The sequence below is a fragment of the Bufo gargarizans genome, chromosome 3, assembly GCF_014858855.1.
Source record: "Bufo gargarizans isolate SCDJY-AF-19 chromosome 3, ASM1485885v1, whole genome shotgun sequence".
NCBI lineage: Eukaryota > Metazoa > Chordata > Amphibia > Anura > Bufonidae > Bufo > Bufo gargarizans.
Genome location: NC_058082.1, coordinates 113801800 through 113822493, shown reverse-complemented (window position 1 = coordinate 113822493; position 20694 = coordinate 113801800). Strand labels below are relative to the sequence as shown.

General features: G+C 44.5%; 1 protein-coding gene across 2 annotated transcripts in view; it reads right to left on the bottom strand.

Moving 5' to 3' along the window:
- The window catches only part of STAC3 (SH3 and cysteine rich domain 3), a 129882-nt gene that overhangs the window by 52151 nt on the left and 57037 nt on the right, over nucleotides 1–20694 (bottom strand). For both annotated transcript variants that reach the window (XM_044286429.1, XM_044286428.1), the window contains exons 2-3: nucleotides 4383–4665; nucleotides 1379–1476 (exon numbers count right to left, since the gene is read on the bottom strand). In XM_044286429.1, the coding sequence (XP_044142364.1) occupies nucleotides 1379–1476; nucleotides 4383–4647 (363 nt within the window). In that variant the 5' untranslated portion in view covers nucleotides 4648–4665. The remainder of the gene's footprint in view (nucleotides 1–1378; nucleotides 1477–4382; nucleotides 4666–20694) is intronic.

Here is a 20694-nt window from a genome sequence, read left to right as displayed (position 1 = left end):
GGGAGAACAGCAGCGCTGCCCTGGCCATGTCAATCAAGAGAAGGGCGTGAAAAGAGGTGGGCAAACGGAGCCTCTAGGAGCAGGTGCAACGCCCCCCCCCCACCCCCGCTCCCAGAGCCTAATTAGCATATTATAAAAGTTTGTTTTTCCCAATAAAGGCCTCAGGCAGTGAGATGGCACTAATATAGTTATGCAACTATGTAGCGAGAGAGCAAAGAATATGCGGCACTCACCGGAGCACATGAATATCTGTATCTTTATTCAGTCCTCAACATTCAGACAGATCGGTGGGGTGGCGGGGCGGACGCGCTCCTGCAGATGCGTGGCGGCTACGGCCGTTTCGCGCAATGAATAGCGCTTCTTCTGGCCGCTGATCGTCAGGGCGCAGTGCTGCGCCATATATACGCGACGCCCGTCAGCCGGCATCATGTGCAGCAGCTGTGCGCCGTGAAGGGAATGACAGTAAAAGCAAATGAATGTGATCGAGGGGGAGGAAAAATATATCCAAATACAAACATAAAAGCACATTTGACATGTTCGGCAGTAATTACTGATTGTATAAGCAGAAGTTATTCCTAAGGACATCAATGTTAAGTTAAAGAGAGGATACATGCAGACGGGACAAAGTACACAGGGATGGTTGTCTTAAAGGGCCATGGGGTCCATAGGAGACAAAACAGTCCATGGTGGTTATATTATAACATACCCCCATTATTGAAGAAATACGGACATGTCATTCCTATCGTTGAGTCCGGCAGCGCCAGTGGCTTTGGTGCGGAGGATCCACCTTGCTTCCCTCTGCAGGAGTAGCAGGTGCCGATCCCCTCCCCTAGGGATGGGTCGGACCTGTTCCACTCCCGCAAAGGAAAGACAACGGGGATGACCGTTATGCGCGTCCCTAACATGCTCAATAAGGCGGGGACACCCTTTACCAGAACGAATGGAATTTACATGTTCCCGTATCCGTTCGAAGAGCGGGCGAATGGTTTTACCTATATAGTACCTATTGCAAGGGCAAAATACGGCATTCACAACGTATGGCGTGCGACACGTTATGAAGTCCCGCACCGTGTGCTGGACCCCTCCTATCACTAACCATTTTCTGCACGTGTTTAATGCGCAAAAGGAACAATGCCCACATTTATAATTACCCTCAGGTTTTTTACTGGTGAGCACTGAGGACCGAAGCTCACACCTGTTGTCAGCAGTGCCGCCGTGCTCTACTTTCGTCCACTAATATAGTTATGTTCAGCTGACATTAGCACATCGCTGATGTCAGCCAGCTTAATACCCATTTTTCAGGTGACAGAAACCCTTTAATGTGTTGTTACATTGGTAGCAAGTGAATAAGATTGTGTGAAAAACTTCTAGAACTTACTATTTTCCCAAAACATTTCTGGAACTCCACATAGGACTGACAATGGTGATGAATGTTAGTCTTGCAGTTTTTACATCTCAGTCCAAATTTGTTGTTTACTGCAAACAAATAAAGGCAAATAATATAAGCAGAAGTTAATGTTTCTTTTCTGCATGGTTTCTACTTAAAATGTCATCCACTACTGTACATCTTCCATGCTTTTCTGTTAAAATCATTCTGGAATGGCAAACTTTTTTTAACAAATACTGTATTATCTCATTGACATGAACCACCAGTAGAAGCGGGTGACATTAAAGAGGTTGTCTCACCTCAGACATTGGTGGTATATTGCTAATATATTCACCCAATGTCTGATAGGTGCGGGTCCCACCTCTGAAACTTGCACCTTTACTTAGAATAACAAGATGTCCATGGTCACACAATGTTTTTTTTTTTCCGTGGTAGTATTCTGTGGTGGTTATAAAGGTGTCATTTTCTCCAGATGCTTCTTTAGTCCAACATCACAACAACAGACATTGGTGGTATATCTCTAGGACCTGATATGCCACTGTGCATGCATGGCCATCCTCCATTCATTCCTATGGAAGCGCTGAAAATAGCTGAGCACTAGATCGGCTATTTTTGTCAGCCCCATGGAAATTAATGGAGTGGTGGCCGTCCTTGCGCAGTGCTCTTCCCATTCTTTTCAATTAGACTGCCGAAAATAGCTGAGTGAATGAATGGAGGGCGGCTGTGCATGTGCAGTGCGCCCTCTGGCACTTTTAAGGCTCCATTCTGGGACCTAGCAATATGCCACCAATGTCTGAGATGTCTGAGTCCCACTGCAGTTGTTGTTATGTTGGACTAAAGAAGCATCTGGAGAAAATGACAACTGTATAAGGCCATAATCACCATAGAATACTACCACAAAAAAAACATTGTGTGACCATGGACATAATGCTCTGTTCTTTACAGATCACTGTCAGGGTTGTCAGCAGCAATAGGCAAACCTGGTTAGATGCCAGGGCTCACAAATATGTGGGTAAAGCTGCTCTATACTTGTCAAGTCAAGGGTAGGATAGTCTACTTTAAGCCATGGGCCCACATACACTTGGAACTGAGCCTAATAGCAGTATACATGAGTAGGCACCATTGTCATGATTGGAATTATACATACAACCCAGAAACAACTGTACAGTGTAAAGTGCCCCAATATTATATTGTAACAGAACGATAAGAACTTTAAAATTAGTGGAGGCCTTTTTTTGTAATGTCACTCAAAAACTCAGCAATTCGTTGACCCAATAATTCAGTTGAACACAAACTGCTTGCATAGACACATAGCTGTGGTTATCCTGATTAAAATGATGCTTTTCTTTTGTTGATCCAAGGCTTCTTCCTAAGTAAATATGCAGATTAGGCCTTTGGTGCAATGTGGGCATCACCATTGCTCTTGTTGCACCCAAGCGCTACTCATTTCTGTGAGTAGTGGCTGCGCTTGGTACTGCAACGCACTATTGACATTCAAGTGAATGGGACTCGGCTGTGGTACCAGTCCCAGTAGGACTTGAGAAATACCATGATTTGGTATCTTTTCAAGAACATCCATAAACGTCTCCTATATTATATAGATTCTTCAAAGGGAATCTGTCAACAGTGACCTCCCTATCTAACTGTTTGCACAGAGACAAAGCTTTGATTCACCATTTTAAGATGCTGTTTTTCTTTAGTTGATCAGAGGCTCCATTCTCATGTTATGATGCTTTTTCTTAATATGCAGATTAGGGATTTGGTGCAGTGTGGGCTTCACCATTGCTCTTGTTGCACCCAATCACCAATCATTTCTGTGGCAAGTCCCACTATCGCTGTTTTGCCACTGTCGGGCTCTATCAATCAAACCAGCCAGGGAAGGTCTGGCCCCAGAAAGGAGCTGACTTAGGAGCAACAATAACAATGGTGACAACCAGCTCTTATTTACTTCAATGGGAGCATCACTGCAGTTACCAGTTCCATCCATTACGCACTGCCATCCATTGGCTGAAGCAGTGCATGTAACCATGGAGCGGATTGGAGAAGGTACGTATTAATTTCAGGGGGCAGGGTGTGGACACGTGCTTAAAAATCAATATTACTAGAAAACTCCTCTAAAGAGAACCATTCACTATGAAAATGCAGTGCAGTCTACTGGCAGTATGTGATAGAGCAGGAGAAGCTGAGCAGATTGATGGGAAAATATTCAGTAAAACTTGTAATTTATTTATCTAAACCTCTGTTCTTTTTATGCTTAGGAGTCATGTGAGAGGTCCTACTCAATAACATAGTTTGTAAAGCGGAACAAAGACACATGCCCATCCAGTTCGGCCTGTTATCCTGCAAAGTTGATCCAGAAGAAAGTTAAAAAAAAAAACTGAGGTAGAAGCTAATTTTCCTCATTTTAGGGGAAAAGTTCGTTCCCGACTCCAATCAGGCAATCAGAATAACTCCCTGGATCAACGACCCCTCTCTAGTAGCTATAGCCTGTAATATTATTACACTCCAGAAATACATCCAGGCCCCTCTTCAACTATTTTAGTGAACTCACCATCACCACCTATTTTAGTCTCACTGCTCTTACCGTAAAGAATCCCCTTCTATGTTGGTGTAGAAGCCTTCTTTCCTGTAGATGAAGTGGATGTCCCCCTGTCACTGTCACAGTGGCTGACAACTACTGTATCTCTGTATGCTTAGTCATACAGAGAGAACTGTCAATCACTTAGAGGACCACCCACATGACTCCTAAGCATAGATAGAAGAGAGATTAAAATGAACAAATTACAGATTTTACTGAATCTTTTCTCTTAAAACTATATATCAGTCTGCTCAGCTCCTCCTGCTCTATAACATGCTGCCTGCAGACCGCACTGCATTTTAACAGTGACAGGTTCTCTTTAAAGAAGATAAAAGGAACATTTTATGCTATTTTACTGCTAGTCCCAGCTGTGACTACAACCTTTCTGAAACTGAAAAAGTATTAAGGATAACTTACAGACAATCATTCTAGCGCACACGTCACAGAATTTAGGCTTCTTCAGGTAGTGATCCTTGAATTTATGAGGTTTGTCATTGACCGGCTGAGGGGGCTCTGGAGGAGGTTCATCTTTCTTATCATCTTCATCTTCCTCTTCTTCTGACTCATAGATATAATAAATAATAGGGCCTGAGTTTGGGATCTCACCATTTGGCTGATTGTCTGGGCTTGGGGTCTGGGGTTCATTTACTTCGTCCTCCTTCTTCTTCTTCTTTTTAAACATTTCCTTGAACTTTTGAACCTGAAAGGAAAATTTAGATAGCATTTACATACAACTTATGTTACATAGTGAAATGCGTTAAAGGAGTTGTGCAGCCAGTACATATTGATGATCTATCCTCAGGCTTGGGGGGCTCCCGACAACCCACAGCTGCTGTTTGAAGAGGAGGAGGCGCTTGTGCGAGGACTACTTCCTCTTCAAGAGTGCCCTCCGCGTTGTCTCCAAAGTGTAATTACAAGTACTCACCCCATACACTTAAATGGGATGAGCACTTGTAATTACACTATGTCGCCGTTACAAATGAGATGATGTGCAGTGTAAGGAGGCAGTGCTGATATGGGTGCCACTTACTCTTCAAACAGATGATTGGTGGGGAGCCAGGATTCAGACCCCCCTACCGATCAGATACTGATGCCCTATCCTGAGGACAGGTCATCAATATGTTCTGGCTGCAGAACTCCTTTAACTGTGCCTGTCTTCCATATCCAAGGCTATTACAGTATATACCAGTGTTGGCAAACCTATGGCACGGTTGCCAGAGGCGGCACTCAGAACCCTCTCTGTGGGCACCCGCCCCCTGGAAAAAGTCTATGGTGTACCAATATGCCATAGACTTTTCCTGCCACCATGAATGGCACAGGCAACGCATTAAATGTAGGCAAGCTATTAAAGCTAAATGATAAAGTACATGGAAGATATACTATATTGGTATTCAGGTTAAATTTCTGGGTTGGCACTTGGCGATAAATAAGTGGGCTTTAGGTTGCAGTTTGGGCACGCGGTCTCTAAAAGGTTCACCATCACTGGTATATACTGTACTTGACAAATGAAGCAAAGTTAAAGATATTATCCCACAAACAAATATTAATTTACTCTTAATACATCACATAAAACATAAGAAGTTTTGCCAAGTTTTCCACTTTAATAATTTTTTATAAAAGCATTCTCGTGTTTTGCTGTTAATAACTTGCTATGGCTGACCCTGCTGTTTTGTTTTTGTTTTTTAAAGGAGTTGTCCGGGTTCAGAGCTGAACCCGGACATACCCAGAATTTCAACCAGGCAGCAACCTTACAAGAACATTGGAGCAGTTCATGCTCCGATGCTCTTCTTTGCCCTGCACTGAATCGCGCAGGGCAAAGGCATTTTGTGGAGTTCCGGTGATGAGCCGGGCTCCTCTTAGGGCTGCCAGGCGGAGGCTTCCGCCCATCAGTGAGCCCGGTGACGTCACCGGCACTGATGGGCGGGCTTTAGCACTGTCCTAGCCTGTAAAACAGCTAGGGCAGCGCTAAAGCCTTCCAATCAGAGCCGGTGAAGTCACCGAACACACTGCTGGGCAAAAGCCTCTGCCCTGCAGTGTGTTATAGAAAATAAAAGAGCCCTTGCCCTGTGCGATCCTGCGCAGGGCAAGGGAGAGCATCGGAGCATGAAATGCTCCAATGCTAACATCAGGGGGTGCTGCCTGGGTGAAATTATAGGTATGTCCAGGTTCAGCTCTGGACAAACCCTTTAATAATAATTATATGGAAGTTATATGAGCAATTTAGAAAAATCGTCAACATTTTTCTCACCATCACAGGGCACACTAGATAGACTTTCTGACAGTCAACTGTCTCTCAGAAAGTCCATCTAATGTGTCCTGTGCTGGTGAGAAAAATACACTTATTGGCTGGTCTACATACTAGCAGGAATTACTCCACCACCCGGCTACAAGATTAAGAGCTCTGACTGGGCTACTGAGAATGTGTCTCTACCGACCCTGGATGCATTCTGTGGATGTTCTGATCACTGTATCAGTAACACCAATATCTAGAAACAGGAGCCTTTTAAAGCTTCCAAGTGAAAACTTAATGTTTTGTGTAATCCAACAGAGAAATTTAATTTGCCCTTTAATTGTTCTCATTGTTGTATATTTCAAACCTTCACAACTTAATCTAATAAAATGACATCTCTGCTGAAATCTCAAGAATGTTTGAGATGATAGATTAATAGAGCAATTTTTACTAGTTTTCAATTTCATACATTTACACAAGAATAACAGCAATCAGCATTGAAAAATCCTCCTCCAAACATACAGGACCACATTTACTAATGCTGCCTAAAAGTAATGCCTCATTCACATGTCAGTGTTCAGTCAGCAGTGATTTTGAGCCAAAACCTGGTGCGGCTCTAAACACAGAACAGGTGCAGATCTTTCCCTTACACCTTATGTCTCTGGAGGCTCCACTCTTGGTTTTGGCTCACAATCATTGATGGAAATTAGAGATGAGCGAATTTCTCAAAAATTATATTCCGCCGGTTCACAGAATTTTCCGAAAAGATTAGATCCGAATTTATTTGTGGTGAATCGCGTTAAAAATGCAGAGGGACTTTATAGGGGTGTAGAACATTGTGCCTTGCAGTAACACGCATAGGGAGTCTGCTGTAGTAGTGAAATAATACTGCGAGTCAGTATGACATGCAGAGGACAGGTGTCGCTCTTAGATTCCCTGCACACTTTACTTATTTGGGCAGTCACGGAGCCAAAACTGACCAAATAACTCCAGTGTGAACTCAGCCTTACAGGTTAATGTTAGCGTCAAGAAGAAGCGCACTCCTTTTACACTGTCGTTAGCTGATTCCACATAGATGTCTACAGAACCTGTTCTATTAAACGCTTATACAAGTAGAGCCCCCCGACAAAGTGGAGAGGGTGTCAGCAGTAAAGCCTTATTCACACGTCCATGTCCGTGCTCAAATCCGTGAGCAGGTGTTCAGTGATGCATTCGTGAAGCTGTCAGTGAAGGATCCATGTTGGGTTCATGTGTCCGTTTTTTGCTGTCCATGTAGCATCCGTGTTTTACTGACACTGAACAGCTGAAAAATAATTTTCTGAGAATCTCTTCTTAATGATCTATGAAACACGAATGCAACGTGGATGGCATCCATGGTTTTCAGAGACCCATAGACCATATTAGGCGTTATGGATCCATGAACACAGACAAAATAGAGCATGCATCCGTGTTAAAAAACACAAATCCACGGACCGTGATAAAACACTGATGTGTGAATACACACATTAAAATGAATGAGGACGTGTGCTGTCCGTGGAGAACACATACAGAACACAACCATGAAACACTGACGTGTGAATGAGGCTTAAGTTTGTGTTGACGTCACTGATTATTTTGCCCTTCCTCTGATCTCTCAGAAAATAACCCCCAAAAAACAGATTGTCTGTTGAGCATCCGCCTTCACTCGGACAGCATTTGGTCAGTAATCCATCAGTATTGCTAAAGCCCAAAAAAACAGGAGTGGATCCAAAAAAGAGATGACACGTGAATGGAATATCTGCATGTCTTCTGTGTTTTGTACTCACTACTGCTTTTGGCTACCAAATTATAAGCCAATTCTGATGGGACCATACAGGCCTTACAGCTGCTACATCGACAGGATCCATTTTGCTTCTCATTTTTCCTTCCTTCTGACAGATCAGAAGATGGGTCAAATAAATGATGATGTCAACAAGGGCAAACAGGGACACTAGTGGCCAAGTCACAGTGAGAAGGGCGGAAACAGCATGTGTAGTCTACAGAGTGGCCCAATGACATAGTGGTGAGGTGGCAGCAGCATGAGGAGACCACAGAGTGGTCCAGAGACATAGAATTGAAGGTAGCAGCAGCATGAAGAGACCACAGAGTGGCCCAGTGACATAGTGGTGAGAGTGTGGAGGTGCAGCAGCAGCATGAGAAGGCCAAAGACTGGCAAGGTCACAGTGTGGAGGTAGCAACAGCAGCATGAGGAGACCTGAGTGGTGAGGTAGCAGCAGCATCAGGAGACCACAGAGTGACCCGGTGACAGAAGGGCGAGGTGAGGGCAATAACCGTACCCACTGATGATGGTGGATGTAAGAAGGAGCACTTGGCATCAGATGTGTAACATCAGGCGGGTGGCAACATCAGAATAGTAGCTGAGGCAGGTAGCCAGAAGAAACCGGTCTCTTTTGTGAAGGATTGGCTGAGGCAGCATGGATAATCTAATCTGATGTATCAGGCATTAGTGGGTGGTAATCCTGGCTGATCCAAGCCTGATTCATCTTGACAAAGGTCAGGCTCTCCACATTTTAGGTGGACAGGCGAGTTCTCTTTGGGGTAACTATGCCCCCTGCCGCACTAAACACCTGCTGTGATGCCACACTACTGGCTGGGCAGGACAGCATTTCCAGGGCAAACTCGGCCAGTTGCGGCCACAAATCCAGTTTGACTGCCAAGTAGTCCAGCGGATCTTCAATAAGGGGTGGCAGGGTGCTGTCCAAGTATGCCACCACCTGCTAGTTCAGGTTCTGCTCCAGGTCTAGCTGCTGCTGCTGGTGAGTAGTTTCTTCACTAGGCGGTTAAGAAAGCTGTTCATCAACTCAGACTCAAGCTGCTGCTGATGGAGCTGTTACTGCGCCTAACCCTCCACAGCAGCCATGGCAGTGGAACAAGAGCGCAGAGGACCCCCGGTCCGACCTGCGAGAGGATGGACGATGGGGCAGATAGGCAGTGGCCAACTGACTACATAGGATGTCTCTATAGTAGTTCAGTTTGTCCTTTCTCTCAGCGGTTGTAAAAAGCCATCCCTCTTGTGCAAGTGACTCGGAGGGACTCCCTGCCTCCATCTCCACTGCATACTGCCATGGTGTGTCTGGGTCATCTGCCTTGTCTTCCTCATCTCCCTTTTGCTCCTCCGGCTGCTCCTGCTCCTCCTCTCTTGTCACCTGTGTGTAAAAACCACCCATTTCGCTACACATCGCTTGTGCTTCAATATCCTTCTCCAGTTCAGCCCCCACAGGTCTCATGTGGCCGTGAGATGTACGCGCCACATCTCCAGTCCCCTGACCAGGACAGATTTAACAGCATCTGTTCCAGGGTATGAAGCAGTGGAATGACGTTGTTCATCCCATAGTCCTGGCGACTGAAAAATAACGTGGCATCCTCAAAAGGTCCTGAGCAAATGGCAGGTGTCAAGCATGAGCTGCCACTGGCTGACATCGAAGTTACATAGGAGTGTACTGCTGTCCACTTGGATCATCAAGAAATCATTTATTCATATAGTCGGTCCAACATATGGAGGGTGGAATTCCAAAGGGTGAAAACTTTGCATATCAGCCTATGTTGGGGGATGTGTATGAGTGGCTGAAGTACATGCAAAGTTTCCTAGCCATTTTTAGGATGTCTTGCAGATGGGTGGAAGACTTCTGGAACCGCTTGACAACCAGATTGAACACATGCGCCATGCAGGGCGCATGGCTCAGCCCTCCTTGATGCAGCGCCGACACCATGTTATTCCCATTGTTGGTCACCATGGTTCTGATTTTGAGTTGTGGAGAAAGACAGGATTCGATTTCTTGATGAAAGACACAGAGCAGTTCCTTCCCTGTGTAACTCCTTTCCCCCAGGCAAATGAGGTGCAGAACAACATGATACCGCCGTGCCCTGCACATGTGGTATGCTGAAGGGGCACTGTGAATTGTCCCTGCAGTGGAGGCTGAGGACACGGTGGAGGATGAGGAGACAGAGGCGGACATTGTCGCAGGACCAATGGCATGAGAACGTGGAGGCGGAAGCGGTGTTACCTGGCCAAGTTGCTGGTGTGGGTGTGCAGGAACCACATTCACCCAGTGGGCTGTAAAGGACATGTATTGTCCCTGACCGTAGTTACAGATCCACGCGTCAGTGCTGCCATTCACTTTGGCAGACACACTGACAGGCTCAAGGACTAGCCCACCTTCTGTTCTACATACGTGTGCAGGGCCGGTACTGCCTTTTTGGCAAAGAAATGACAGCTTGGGACTCTCCACCTCGGCTCGGCACAATCCATCAGTTCTCTGAAAGGTGCAGAGTCCACCACTTGGAAAGGGAGGGACTTCAGCACCAGCAACTTGGCCAGAAGCACATTCAGCTTCTGCGCCGTTGGATGAGTGCACCCATACTGTTGTCTCTTGGCAATCGCTTCCGTGATTGATTGCTGACGGATTGACAAGCAGGAGCATCAGGATCAGCAGATGATGGCAAGGACAGACAGCACCCTTCAGCTGAGATGGTGGATTCTTGACTGCCTGAAAACGGATGCGTGCGACTGGGTGATGCAGCGGTTGCTGCGGCAGGCTGGACCACCGCATCGGAGCCACAGTTCTCCCAGGCCACTTTATGGTGACGCTGCATATATTGACGTGGGGCCAACATTGGCATCCTGGCCATGCTTCACCTTCTGCCCACAGATTTGGCAAATGGCCATGTTCACCTCCTCCGGTGGCTTAACAAAAAACTGTCACACCGCTGAGTAGGTGATTTTACCCCCAACACTCCACACTGACTGACTGCTACAGTGCTGCCTCCGTGAACCCCTGCACCACTACTTTCCGGGCAGGTAAACTCCTGCAAAGCGGGTGGTCTACCCCGGGCACGTTTGGCTCCCAACCTCCTACTGCTGCCACCCTGCTGACTCCCGGCCACGCTACTGACTTCCTGGCTCCGCCACTGCCTCACACGCAAGCTGCCACCCTCTTTCTCCCGATGATGATGGTGAAGTCCCTTAGTCACCCGGCTCCCAATTGCGATCAGCTACATCATCATCGAGTACTGTCTGCACGTCACTGATGTCCTCCTCAGCGGTCTCTGAGCCAGGAGCCTGACCGCTCGTAACACCAGCTCGCACACCACTCTCCTCATCACTACTTGCCAGCCTACCGGAGGAAGTGGCGGATGTCTCCTCCAGATCCTGACTGTCCTCTAGTAGCTCGTCCTCGCTGTACAGTGGAACTGAGCGCACAGCATATAATACTTGGCTGAACAGAAAAGGACAGATGCAGCTTGAGGATAGGTGAGGGCACAGGGCCTGCTCCCGGGCCATGCCAACTAAGGGTTGTGTCTGACGAACCTACTGACTCTTGGCTGGGGATGTCTGATGTCACTTGGGACGAAGTGGATGACAGAGTTAAACATTCAAGCACCGCTGGGTTGCTGGTCAAGACAGGACCGCTATATGACACAGGGAGCTCAGGCCTCTTGAAGTGACTCCTGCTGCCACACCCTCTTACTCTGCTGTGACCTGTGCCTGCGCCAGAAACATTTATGACTCTGTGCAGGGCCTGTCACTTCTCTGTCTGACCTACTGTTAGATCAAATAAATTAATAAAAAGGAAATTAATACACCCCAAAGCCTTTTTTTACACTAATACACCCCAAAAAGGCTGTAATTTTATCACTTCACAGCACAACGGCTAATAAGCCCTTTTTTTCCACTAATACTCCCCCAAAAAGGCTTTAGAACATATAACTGCACCGCTTAACAGCTAACAAGCCCTTTTTTTCCCACTAATACACCCCAAAAAAGGCTGCAATTGTCATGGTCCCTCAGGTGACTGATGTCAGCAAATCAAGGAGATTGGCTGAGCGTGCAGGAATCTAACATCCTCCTGGATTTCTCTTGATTCAGTGTTGATAGGGTTAATGACCAGTTCCCTTTTATCAGTTGTTGCTCAGTGGTCGTCACTTCTACCCTTTATAGTCTGACCCCACCCTTCTGACTATGCGGTAGATAGCTTCATTTGGGTTTGGCTGAGCTGGTGCGAGTTTGTCTCTGGTGTTCCTGCTCGTCCGCCTCTACAGAAGTTAAGTGTCACGTTTGTTTGTGTTTGTTATATTCCCTGTTGTTTGTATCTGAGCCTGAGACAGAGACTTTTATTCGTCCATCTAAGGAGGAATAGGTTGTCTCTGGTCCTAACCTTTTCTGGGGCCTTATAGGGATATAAAGGCCTAGGTATCTTGCATATGAATATTCCTATCTTCAAGGTCTATTCATATTAATAGATAGTTAGGGCCTGGATTAGGGTTGTCTAGGAGGTGACCTGTTTCTTCCCTAGTTTCCAGGCCCAGTTACTATTCCCCTTCCCTCCTGTGTTCAGTGTAGAGTTTCCCCCCCACACTGATCGTGACAGCAATTTTGTCACTTCACCACACAACGGCTAACAAGCCTTTTTTTCCACTAATACACCACAAAAAAGGCTTTAGAACATATAACTGCAGCGCTGAATGGCAAATAAGCCCTTTTTTCCACTAATGCACCCCAAAAAAGTCTGTAATTTTCTCACTTCACCACACAACAGCAAATAAGCCCTTTTTTCCACTAATACACCCCAAAAAATGCTTTAGAACATATAACTGCACCGTACATGGGCTAATAAGACATACAAATATTTCCTAGTAATACACCCTGTTAATGGCTGTATCACACAGCACTTGCACCCCAATAAAAAGCAAGGTTTGCTGGAATTACCAAGGTATCATCTATTGCAAACCTAAAAGCAGCAGTACAGTGCCTTGCAAAAGTATTCACCCCCTTGACTTTTTTCATATTTTGGTGCCTCACAACCTCACAACATCATTTAATTTACAGAACATGCCCACAGCTTAGAAGATGTTTTTATTTATTCTTTTATTGTGAAGCAAGCAACAAATATGACAAAATAACAGAAAAGGTCAACGTACATAACTATTCACCCCCCTAAAGTCAATACTTTGTAGAGCCACCTTTTGCGGCAACCACAGATATTCTATTGGATTGAGCAGGGGCGGATTAAGTGCATGATAGGCCCGGGGCTGTCTACCCAACTTGGGCCCCCCCCCCTCCATTTTAGTTTAGTTTGTTGTTGTTTTTTGTATGAAGAGGCTGCGGTGCTTCATGGGCGCCACAGTCTCTTCTTAGGCCATATGACATCTTCAGACTAAAAAAAAATACCCCAAATTGGGTCCTAAACTGAAAAATTTGGTCGTCAAATTTAAAATACATATAATTGTAATAAAAAAGACATTGAGGAGAATACAGCACCACATACCTGTTACATCCAGTGACATCTCCTGTCATGTAGACCTTCTCTTTCCTCTTCTCCTCCATTTGACCCAGACCACCATAGCAAATTCTTTTAGCCGCATCTCGTCTCTACAGTTTGTAACACAGACACGTTAGATTTCAAAATTTTGCCATCAACCTCCTCATCCTGGTGTCCCCACAGTGTCATCCTGCCACCCCCAATACTGTGCCCGTTGTGCTCCCCAATGCCCCAGGAACTATACTGCTGAAAAAATAGTGACCCTGATAGATATAATTGGGGTAATTTATCAAACTGGTGTAAAGTAGAACTGGATTTCCAAAAGAGCTGTCAAATATGAAAGGTGGAATCTGATTGGCTGCTATGGGCATCTAAGCCAGTTCTGCATTACACCAGTTTGATAAATTACCCCAAATGTTCCTATAGTGTCTACAGCAGTTATAATGTCCCCTAGAGTGCCCCCAGTAATAATACCACCCTCTATTGTGCTCCAGGCAATAATCCCTGTATAGTGTCCCCAGAAATAATAGAATTGCCCCTATAGTGCCTCCCCAATAGCAATGCCCCCATATAGTAATTTCCACCACACTGCCCCCACATAGTAATCCCCCCATAGTAATTTGCTCCCGCATAGAAATTACCCCACACTGTCCCCACATAGAAATTACCCCACACTGTCCCCACATAGAAATTACCCCACACTGTCCCCACATGGAAATTTCCCCAACATAGTAATTTGCCCCCACATAGCAATTTTCCCACACTGTCCCCACATAGCAATTACCCCCACACAATAGTTTCCCCCACACTGCCCCCAGATAGAAATTTGCCCCCACATAGTAGTCCCTCCCATAATAATTTGCCCCCACACAGCAATTTGCCCCCACACAATAGTTTCCCCCACACTGCCCCATCTAGTAATTTGCCCCCACATAGTAGTCCCTCTCATAATAATTTGCCCCCACATAGTATTCCCTCATAATAATTTGCCCCCACACTGCCCCATCTAGTAATTTGCCCCCACATAGTAGTCCCTCTCATAATAATTTGCCCCCACATAGTATTCCCTCATAATTTGCCCCCACACTGCCCCATCTAGTAATTTGCCCCCACATAGTATTCCCTCCCATAATAATTTGGCCCCATACAGCCCCCCACATTCCCCCCCATGTAATCGATTTATCTTACCTAATGTGTCCTCCTGTGTCGTCGTCGTCGTCCCCCCCCCCCCAAGTAGGCAAATTAAATAAAAAATGAACCAAAAATGAAAAAATAAATACTCACCTATGTCCAGGGCCAGGCGCTTGCTTGCAGAGGAAGGCGGGCGGGATGAGTCAGGCGCGTCACAGTGCTGCGTCCCGGCACAGGCGCGCGATGACGTCATCACGCACGCCTGCACCAGGATTTCACTACCGCATAGGCCTCAGGCCTACAAGGCCTGAAGCCTATGCGGTGAATGCCGGTGATCGGCGACGGGACAGGGAGCTATGCCCTCCCATGCCCCGCCGCAGTATGTGGGCGTTCGGGTCAGCATTGGGCCCCCCAGCGGTGCTGGGCCCGGGGCTGCCGACCCGAACGTCCCTATTGTAATCCGCCACTGGGATTGAGATCTGGGCTTTGATTAGGCCATTCCAACACCTTTACATGTTTCCCCTAAAACCACTCAAGTGTTGCTTTAGCAGTCTTTATATAAAAGGTGGTCGCGCTGCCAGGTATACGTCTCAATTCACAAGCTCAAGAGAAGCAGCAATCTTCTTTGACACAACCAACACACTTGAGTCCCGCTGGATAGTAGCCTTTCTTCAAAGCAACCTTCCTTCGGGTACATAGTGAAGGGCCGCAAAGTCGAGTTAACAAAACTCTTTTATTATACTTACAATAAAATCATGAATAACACGCCTTAAATGATCATAAAATCAGGTCCATAAGGTCCATCAATCACACTGCCCGACCTAGGTTTCGCCGATACGGCTTCCTCAGGGATGACCATAGCACCCTCTTCAACACACTTCATTTATATAGGGTTAATCTCAAGACTTTCCCCTCCCCTTCCTTTGCAGAAACACCCACCTTATAAAATACACTCTTTTAAATAATTTTGTACATATTCCTTTGCACATATTACATACTCTTCCTTAGGACCACAAATATTTATAAGAACATAAATAATGATGTATAAAAAAAACATATAAACATACACAAATCATATCCGATATCAGAACCTAATACAAACCCGCTCCTGTTCGGAGTGCTACAACTATTCCCAATGTTTCTACAAACAATATCCAACATAATCATACATCCCGCAATCACTCCTTAGTCTGTCCATTCCGTACTATTTCATTAAGATTACCTCCCTCCTATATTTCTTTACTTCATTCATAACTTCTTCCATAGTCACATGATACCATACCACCAATAACTATCCACTATCGGCTTATACTACACCCACTTCTTATTCAGTCAATAAGCAGAGATCCTGTATTTACCCCACATTATTCCACCAAACAGGGCTTCAAATCCAAATCAATGTTTAAGCCATGGGGCTGTAATGTCTTAATTTTGAATATCCATTCCACTTCTCGTCGGTCTATCTTGTTACACTAGCCCTTTCTTTATATTTTTAATATGCTCCTGTATCCTTGTTTTAAGTTTACGCAATGTTCTCCCTATATAAAACAATCCACAGGGGCACTTCAACAAATATACTATTCCCATATGTTCGCAGCCTATCTCCCCTTTTATCTTAAATTTTGATTCCGTAGGAGGGTTGCTTCGAGGAAAGGCTACTATCCAGCGGGACTCAAGTGTGTTGGTTGTGTCAAAGAAGATTGCCGCTTCTCTTAAGCTTGTGAATTGAGACGTATACCTGGCAGCGCGACCACCTTTTGTATAAAGACTGATTCATTGTGATTTTACCTGCATCACACGGAGGTCAGTGAATCCAATCCGACATCAAAAATTTGGTTTATTCTATTTTTATTATATTTAACTTCTGAAAGGCTTTAGCAGTGTGTTTGGGGTCATTGTCCTGCTGGAAGGTGAACCTCCGTCCTAGCCTCAAATCACGCACAAAGTGGTACAGGTTTTGCTCAAGAATATCCCTGTATTTAGCACCATCCATCTTTCCCTCAACTCTGACCTTTCCCAGTCGCGGCTGCTGAAAAACATCCCCACAGCATGATGCTTCCACCAGCATGTTTCACTGTGGGGATGGTGTTCTTTGGGTGAGGTGATGTGTTGGGTTTGCGCCAGACATAGCATTTTCTTTAGTGGCCGAAAAGTTACATTTTAGTTTCATCAGACCAGAGCACCTTCCTCCATGCATTTTGGGAGTCTCCCATATGCCTTTTCGCAAACTCACAACGTGCCTTTTTGTTTTTTGCTGAAAGTAATGGCTTTCTTCTGGCCACTCTGCCATAAAGCCCAACTCTATGGCGCGTACGGCTTATTGTCTTCTTATGTACAGATACTCCAGTCTCTGCTGTGGAACTCTGCAGCTCCTCCAGGGTTACCTTAGGTCTCTGTGCTGCCTCTCTGATTAATGCCCTCCTTGCCCGGTCCGTGAGTTTTGGTGGGCGGAAGTCTCTTGGCAGGTTTGCTGTTGTGCCATGTTTTTTCCATTTAGTTATGATAGATTTGATAGTGCTCCTGGGCATGGCAGTGTTTGGTTAGTGATGCCTCTTGCTTAGGTGTTGCAGCTTTTGGGGCCTTTCAAACAAGTTGTGTATATGTAATGACAGATCATGTGACACTTAGACTGCACACAGATGGACATCATTTTACTAATTATGTGACTTCTGAAGGTAATAGGTTGCACCAGAGCTTTTTATGGGCTTCCTAACGAAGGGAGTGAATACATATGCACATGCCAATTTTCTGTTTTCTATTTCTAAACAATAGTTTTATTTATATATTTTTCTCATTTCACTTCACCAACTTAGATTATTGTGTTCTTATCCATCACATAAAATTCAGATTAACAAAACATTGAACTTAAGGCTGTAATGCAACAAAATACGAAAAAAGTCAAGGGGTGTGAATACTTTTGCAAGGCACTGTGTAATGGCAATTTGGATTCCCAGTCAGTGCAGTAAGGTGTAATAGGATTGCTCCTATTACACAGGCTGTACACTCCCCTATTGGACACTGCTCTCCTTTTATAGTGTGGAATAATTCCTCCCTATACTGGTTTTATTTTAATTAAAAAAAATTTTTATTTTAAACCTTGAAAAAAAAATGGATTGGTCTAAGATTTCCCAAACTTTAGAAACATCTCTATCAACATTCTATAGAAACCAGAGGTAGATTGTCTGCAAACAGTCATTGAGCTCAATACCCTTAATATCTGGACTATGGATTTATGCCAAGGCCATAAATTCCAAACACAGATTATGGTAAATAATAGAGGAGACAGCACACATCCCTGCCTCATATCTCTAAACAAATTTAGCTGATATACAACCTGGTATATTAACATGCTTTAGCCTCGGCCTACTGTTTCTCACTCCATTTTGCTCCTAAACAAATCCATTCTGATATTCTTCTGTCAAATCTAGTATAAATCTGACCAATCACATAGTCATAATTTTTGTATAAATTATGGTATCACCACTGATAAACGATATTGGTTCAGAAGAACTTTGATTTGTGAGGTCTTCATTTTTATAATAATCATTTTATATATGCTTTTTCCCTTTTTCGAAACAGCATCTCTTCTATAATGTTAAGATCGTATATTGATTACCCCTAAATGGAACCTCATAAAATTTATTAGTGAAATCATCCAGTCCTAGACTTCTCAACTAGGACTTTTGTTGTTTCTGGTAATTATTCCGAAGATATCATTTTTTTACGTAATGAAATTAATTCCAGTTTCAGTTGAAGCATGTTTAGTTGATCTTACAATTTACTAGCTAAGGATAGGTTCACATATGCAGTAACCAATTCTGCTATGCTGTCCCAGCAGAGGCTATTGGAGTTACCGTATCCAGCATAACTAAATACTGGAAACCAGCAGTGTGAGGTCTTTCTGAGGGTCTGTATTAATTCCAGGGTCTGGTCTGGGAGTCTGCATTGATTTTGGGGTCTCACGTGGGGTCTGAGAGGGTTGTCCAGCCATGTGATTTTATTTCTTCTTGAAAACTGATTAGAATATCACAAAAAAGTAGTGACATCGGTCTCATCCCAGTGTTTCCACCATTAAGGGAACTGTTGGCATCATTCCCTGGTGTGGCTGGCTGAGGTGAAGCTCAGGGGTGAAGAGTACATGTGATATATGCGGATATTACACACCTGGAACACAGAAGAGCGGGCATCCTGTGTGGGCTGTGAATTCTGCACTTCACTGCTGTGTATACACCTGTATTGCATCGTATTTTAAAAGAATGTGCAGACCGTATATCCAGCAAGTTTGACACCCCTAATTTAAATGGCTACTATTATTTCTAAAATAATTATCCCAAAATATTTTAAGCATTTCCTAGACTGTTTCATAAATTTAATAAAAAAAGAGGGGAATTGCTGGTTATAGAAATTTTAGATGGCGATTTTTTTTTTATAGTTAACACTATGGGTGCTTGATCTATTTTTATGTCATCTAGTTTATGTCGTAAGCTTTTGGATATCAGCATAATATCTATTCTAGAAACTGAGCTGGACTGTTATGAGAATTAGGAAGGCTCAGAGTGGGCCCCAGGAGAATAGTTGAATCCCCCGGTGGGCCCCTGAGAAAGTTGGGCCCATAGCCTCCCATCCTCTGCACAAGTAGCATGTGGCACAGTAGACCTGACGGCAGTACATACAGATAAGCAGAATACAGCATTTCCACCAGCTTATGTTCATATAAAAAACTGGATAGATGATTTAACAAACTACTAGTGTTTACTTGTGCCTGAGATGACTTCTAGTTACAGAGCAATCTCAGCCAGTATCCTCTTTCCCCAGAAACCTCCCCTTATAATCATCTTGAGGGTCTTGCTGCTGCTGCCGCAGTGTGTGTGGTAGTATTTGCTTATAGCTTTACATTGAGACCCCAGAATTAATTTTACTGGTGGGCCCTACGGAACCCAGTCCGATACTGGAATTAGTCATTAATACAAATGATCGTAGGTGTCCCTAGTGCCAAAATTAAAATATGTCAACAAGTGTTGTGGCTGAATAAAAGGGCACCCTGAAGCAATAATAATGGTAAAGCTCCCAAATACATACAAATTAAACAAACAAAAAACATGGAGCTCATAGGATACCCATAAAAATATATCTTTAATAACGTATCAATAAATTACAAAACATATTACCGTAAAAAAAGGAAGGTGACAGAAAAGACACCATCCCAGCTTTACACAGACCGCATAAATTAATAAATACAATAACAACAACTAATCTAAATAGAAGGACAATATCACGATGGTTCAGCAATGTCAAGATCATGGAGCAATAATAACAGTCACCCAGAACCAACCTCAGCTCTGTGCAAATAAGCCCTATCAAAATAAGAGCATAATTACGTATGCAATGAAACATGAAGCCGACTCGCCTAACCAAGCGAGACTGTGAGAGCCAGGCTTCCGTTTTGCATTCTGTCTGGGCATTCCGTTATTTTACATTATAACCATGTTATAACGGAAAGCCATAACGGAATCCCTAACGCTAGTGTGAACCCACCCTTTTTAATAAACACTTTGAACCATTTTTCTTTATTCTATGCTCATGTTAAAGTCGTTTCCTTATGCCTGTTCCTGTATCTGCCCACAGGGACATATTGAAAAAGGTCCAGAAGGACCAAAATGTCTGATGTGTCGCCATACAAGAAATTTTTATGCAACTATCCCCTAGTGCACAATTAATACTGCACCTGTCACGACCTGTCATGGAACCATGAACCAGACGTACAACAAGAGATAAGTGGAAATAAGAAGGCTTTATTGAAAATCAAGCTGTAAGCAAAAGTCCAAACGGATGGCTAAACCGAAGCAGGGTCTTGCATAGCCAGAGGTCAGGAACCAGAAGGGTAGTCAGACGAAGCCAGGATCAGGAACCAGCGGGGTAGTCAGACGAGGCCAGGATCAGGAACCAGAAGCAGCAGCAGTCTTAGAAGCATGTGAACACAGGAGGACCAAGCAAGGAACTGAAGCCACAGACCTCCTATATATATGAGCTAGGCATCCAGCTCCTCCCAGTGGGAAGGAGAAGCCGCAGG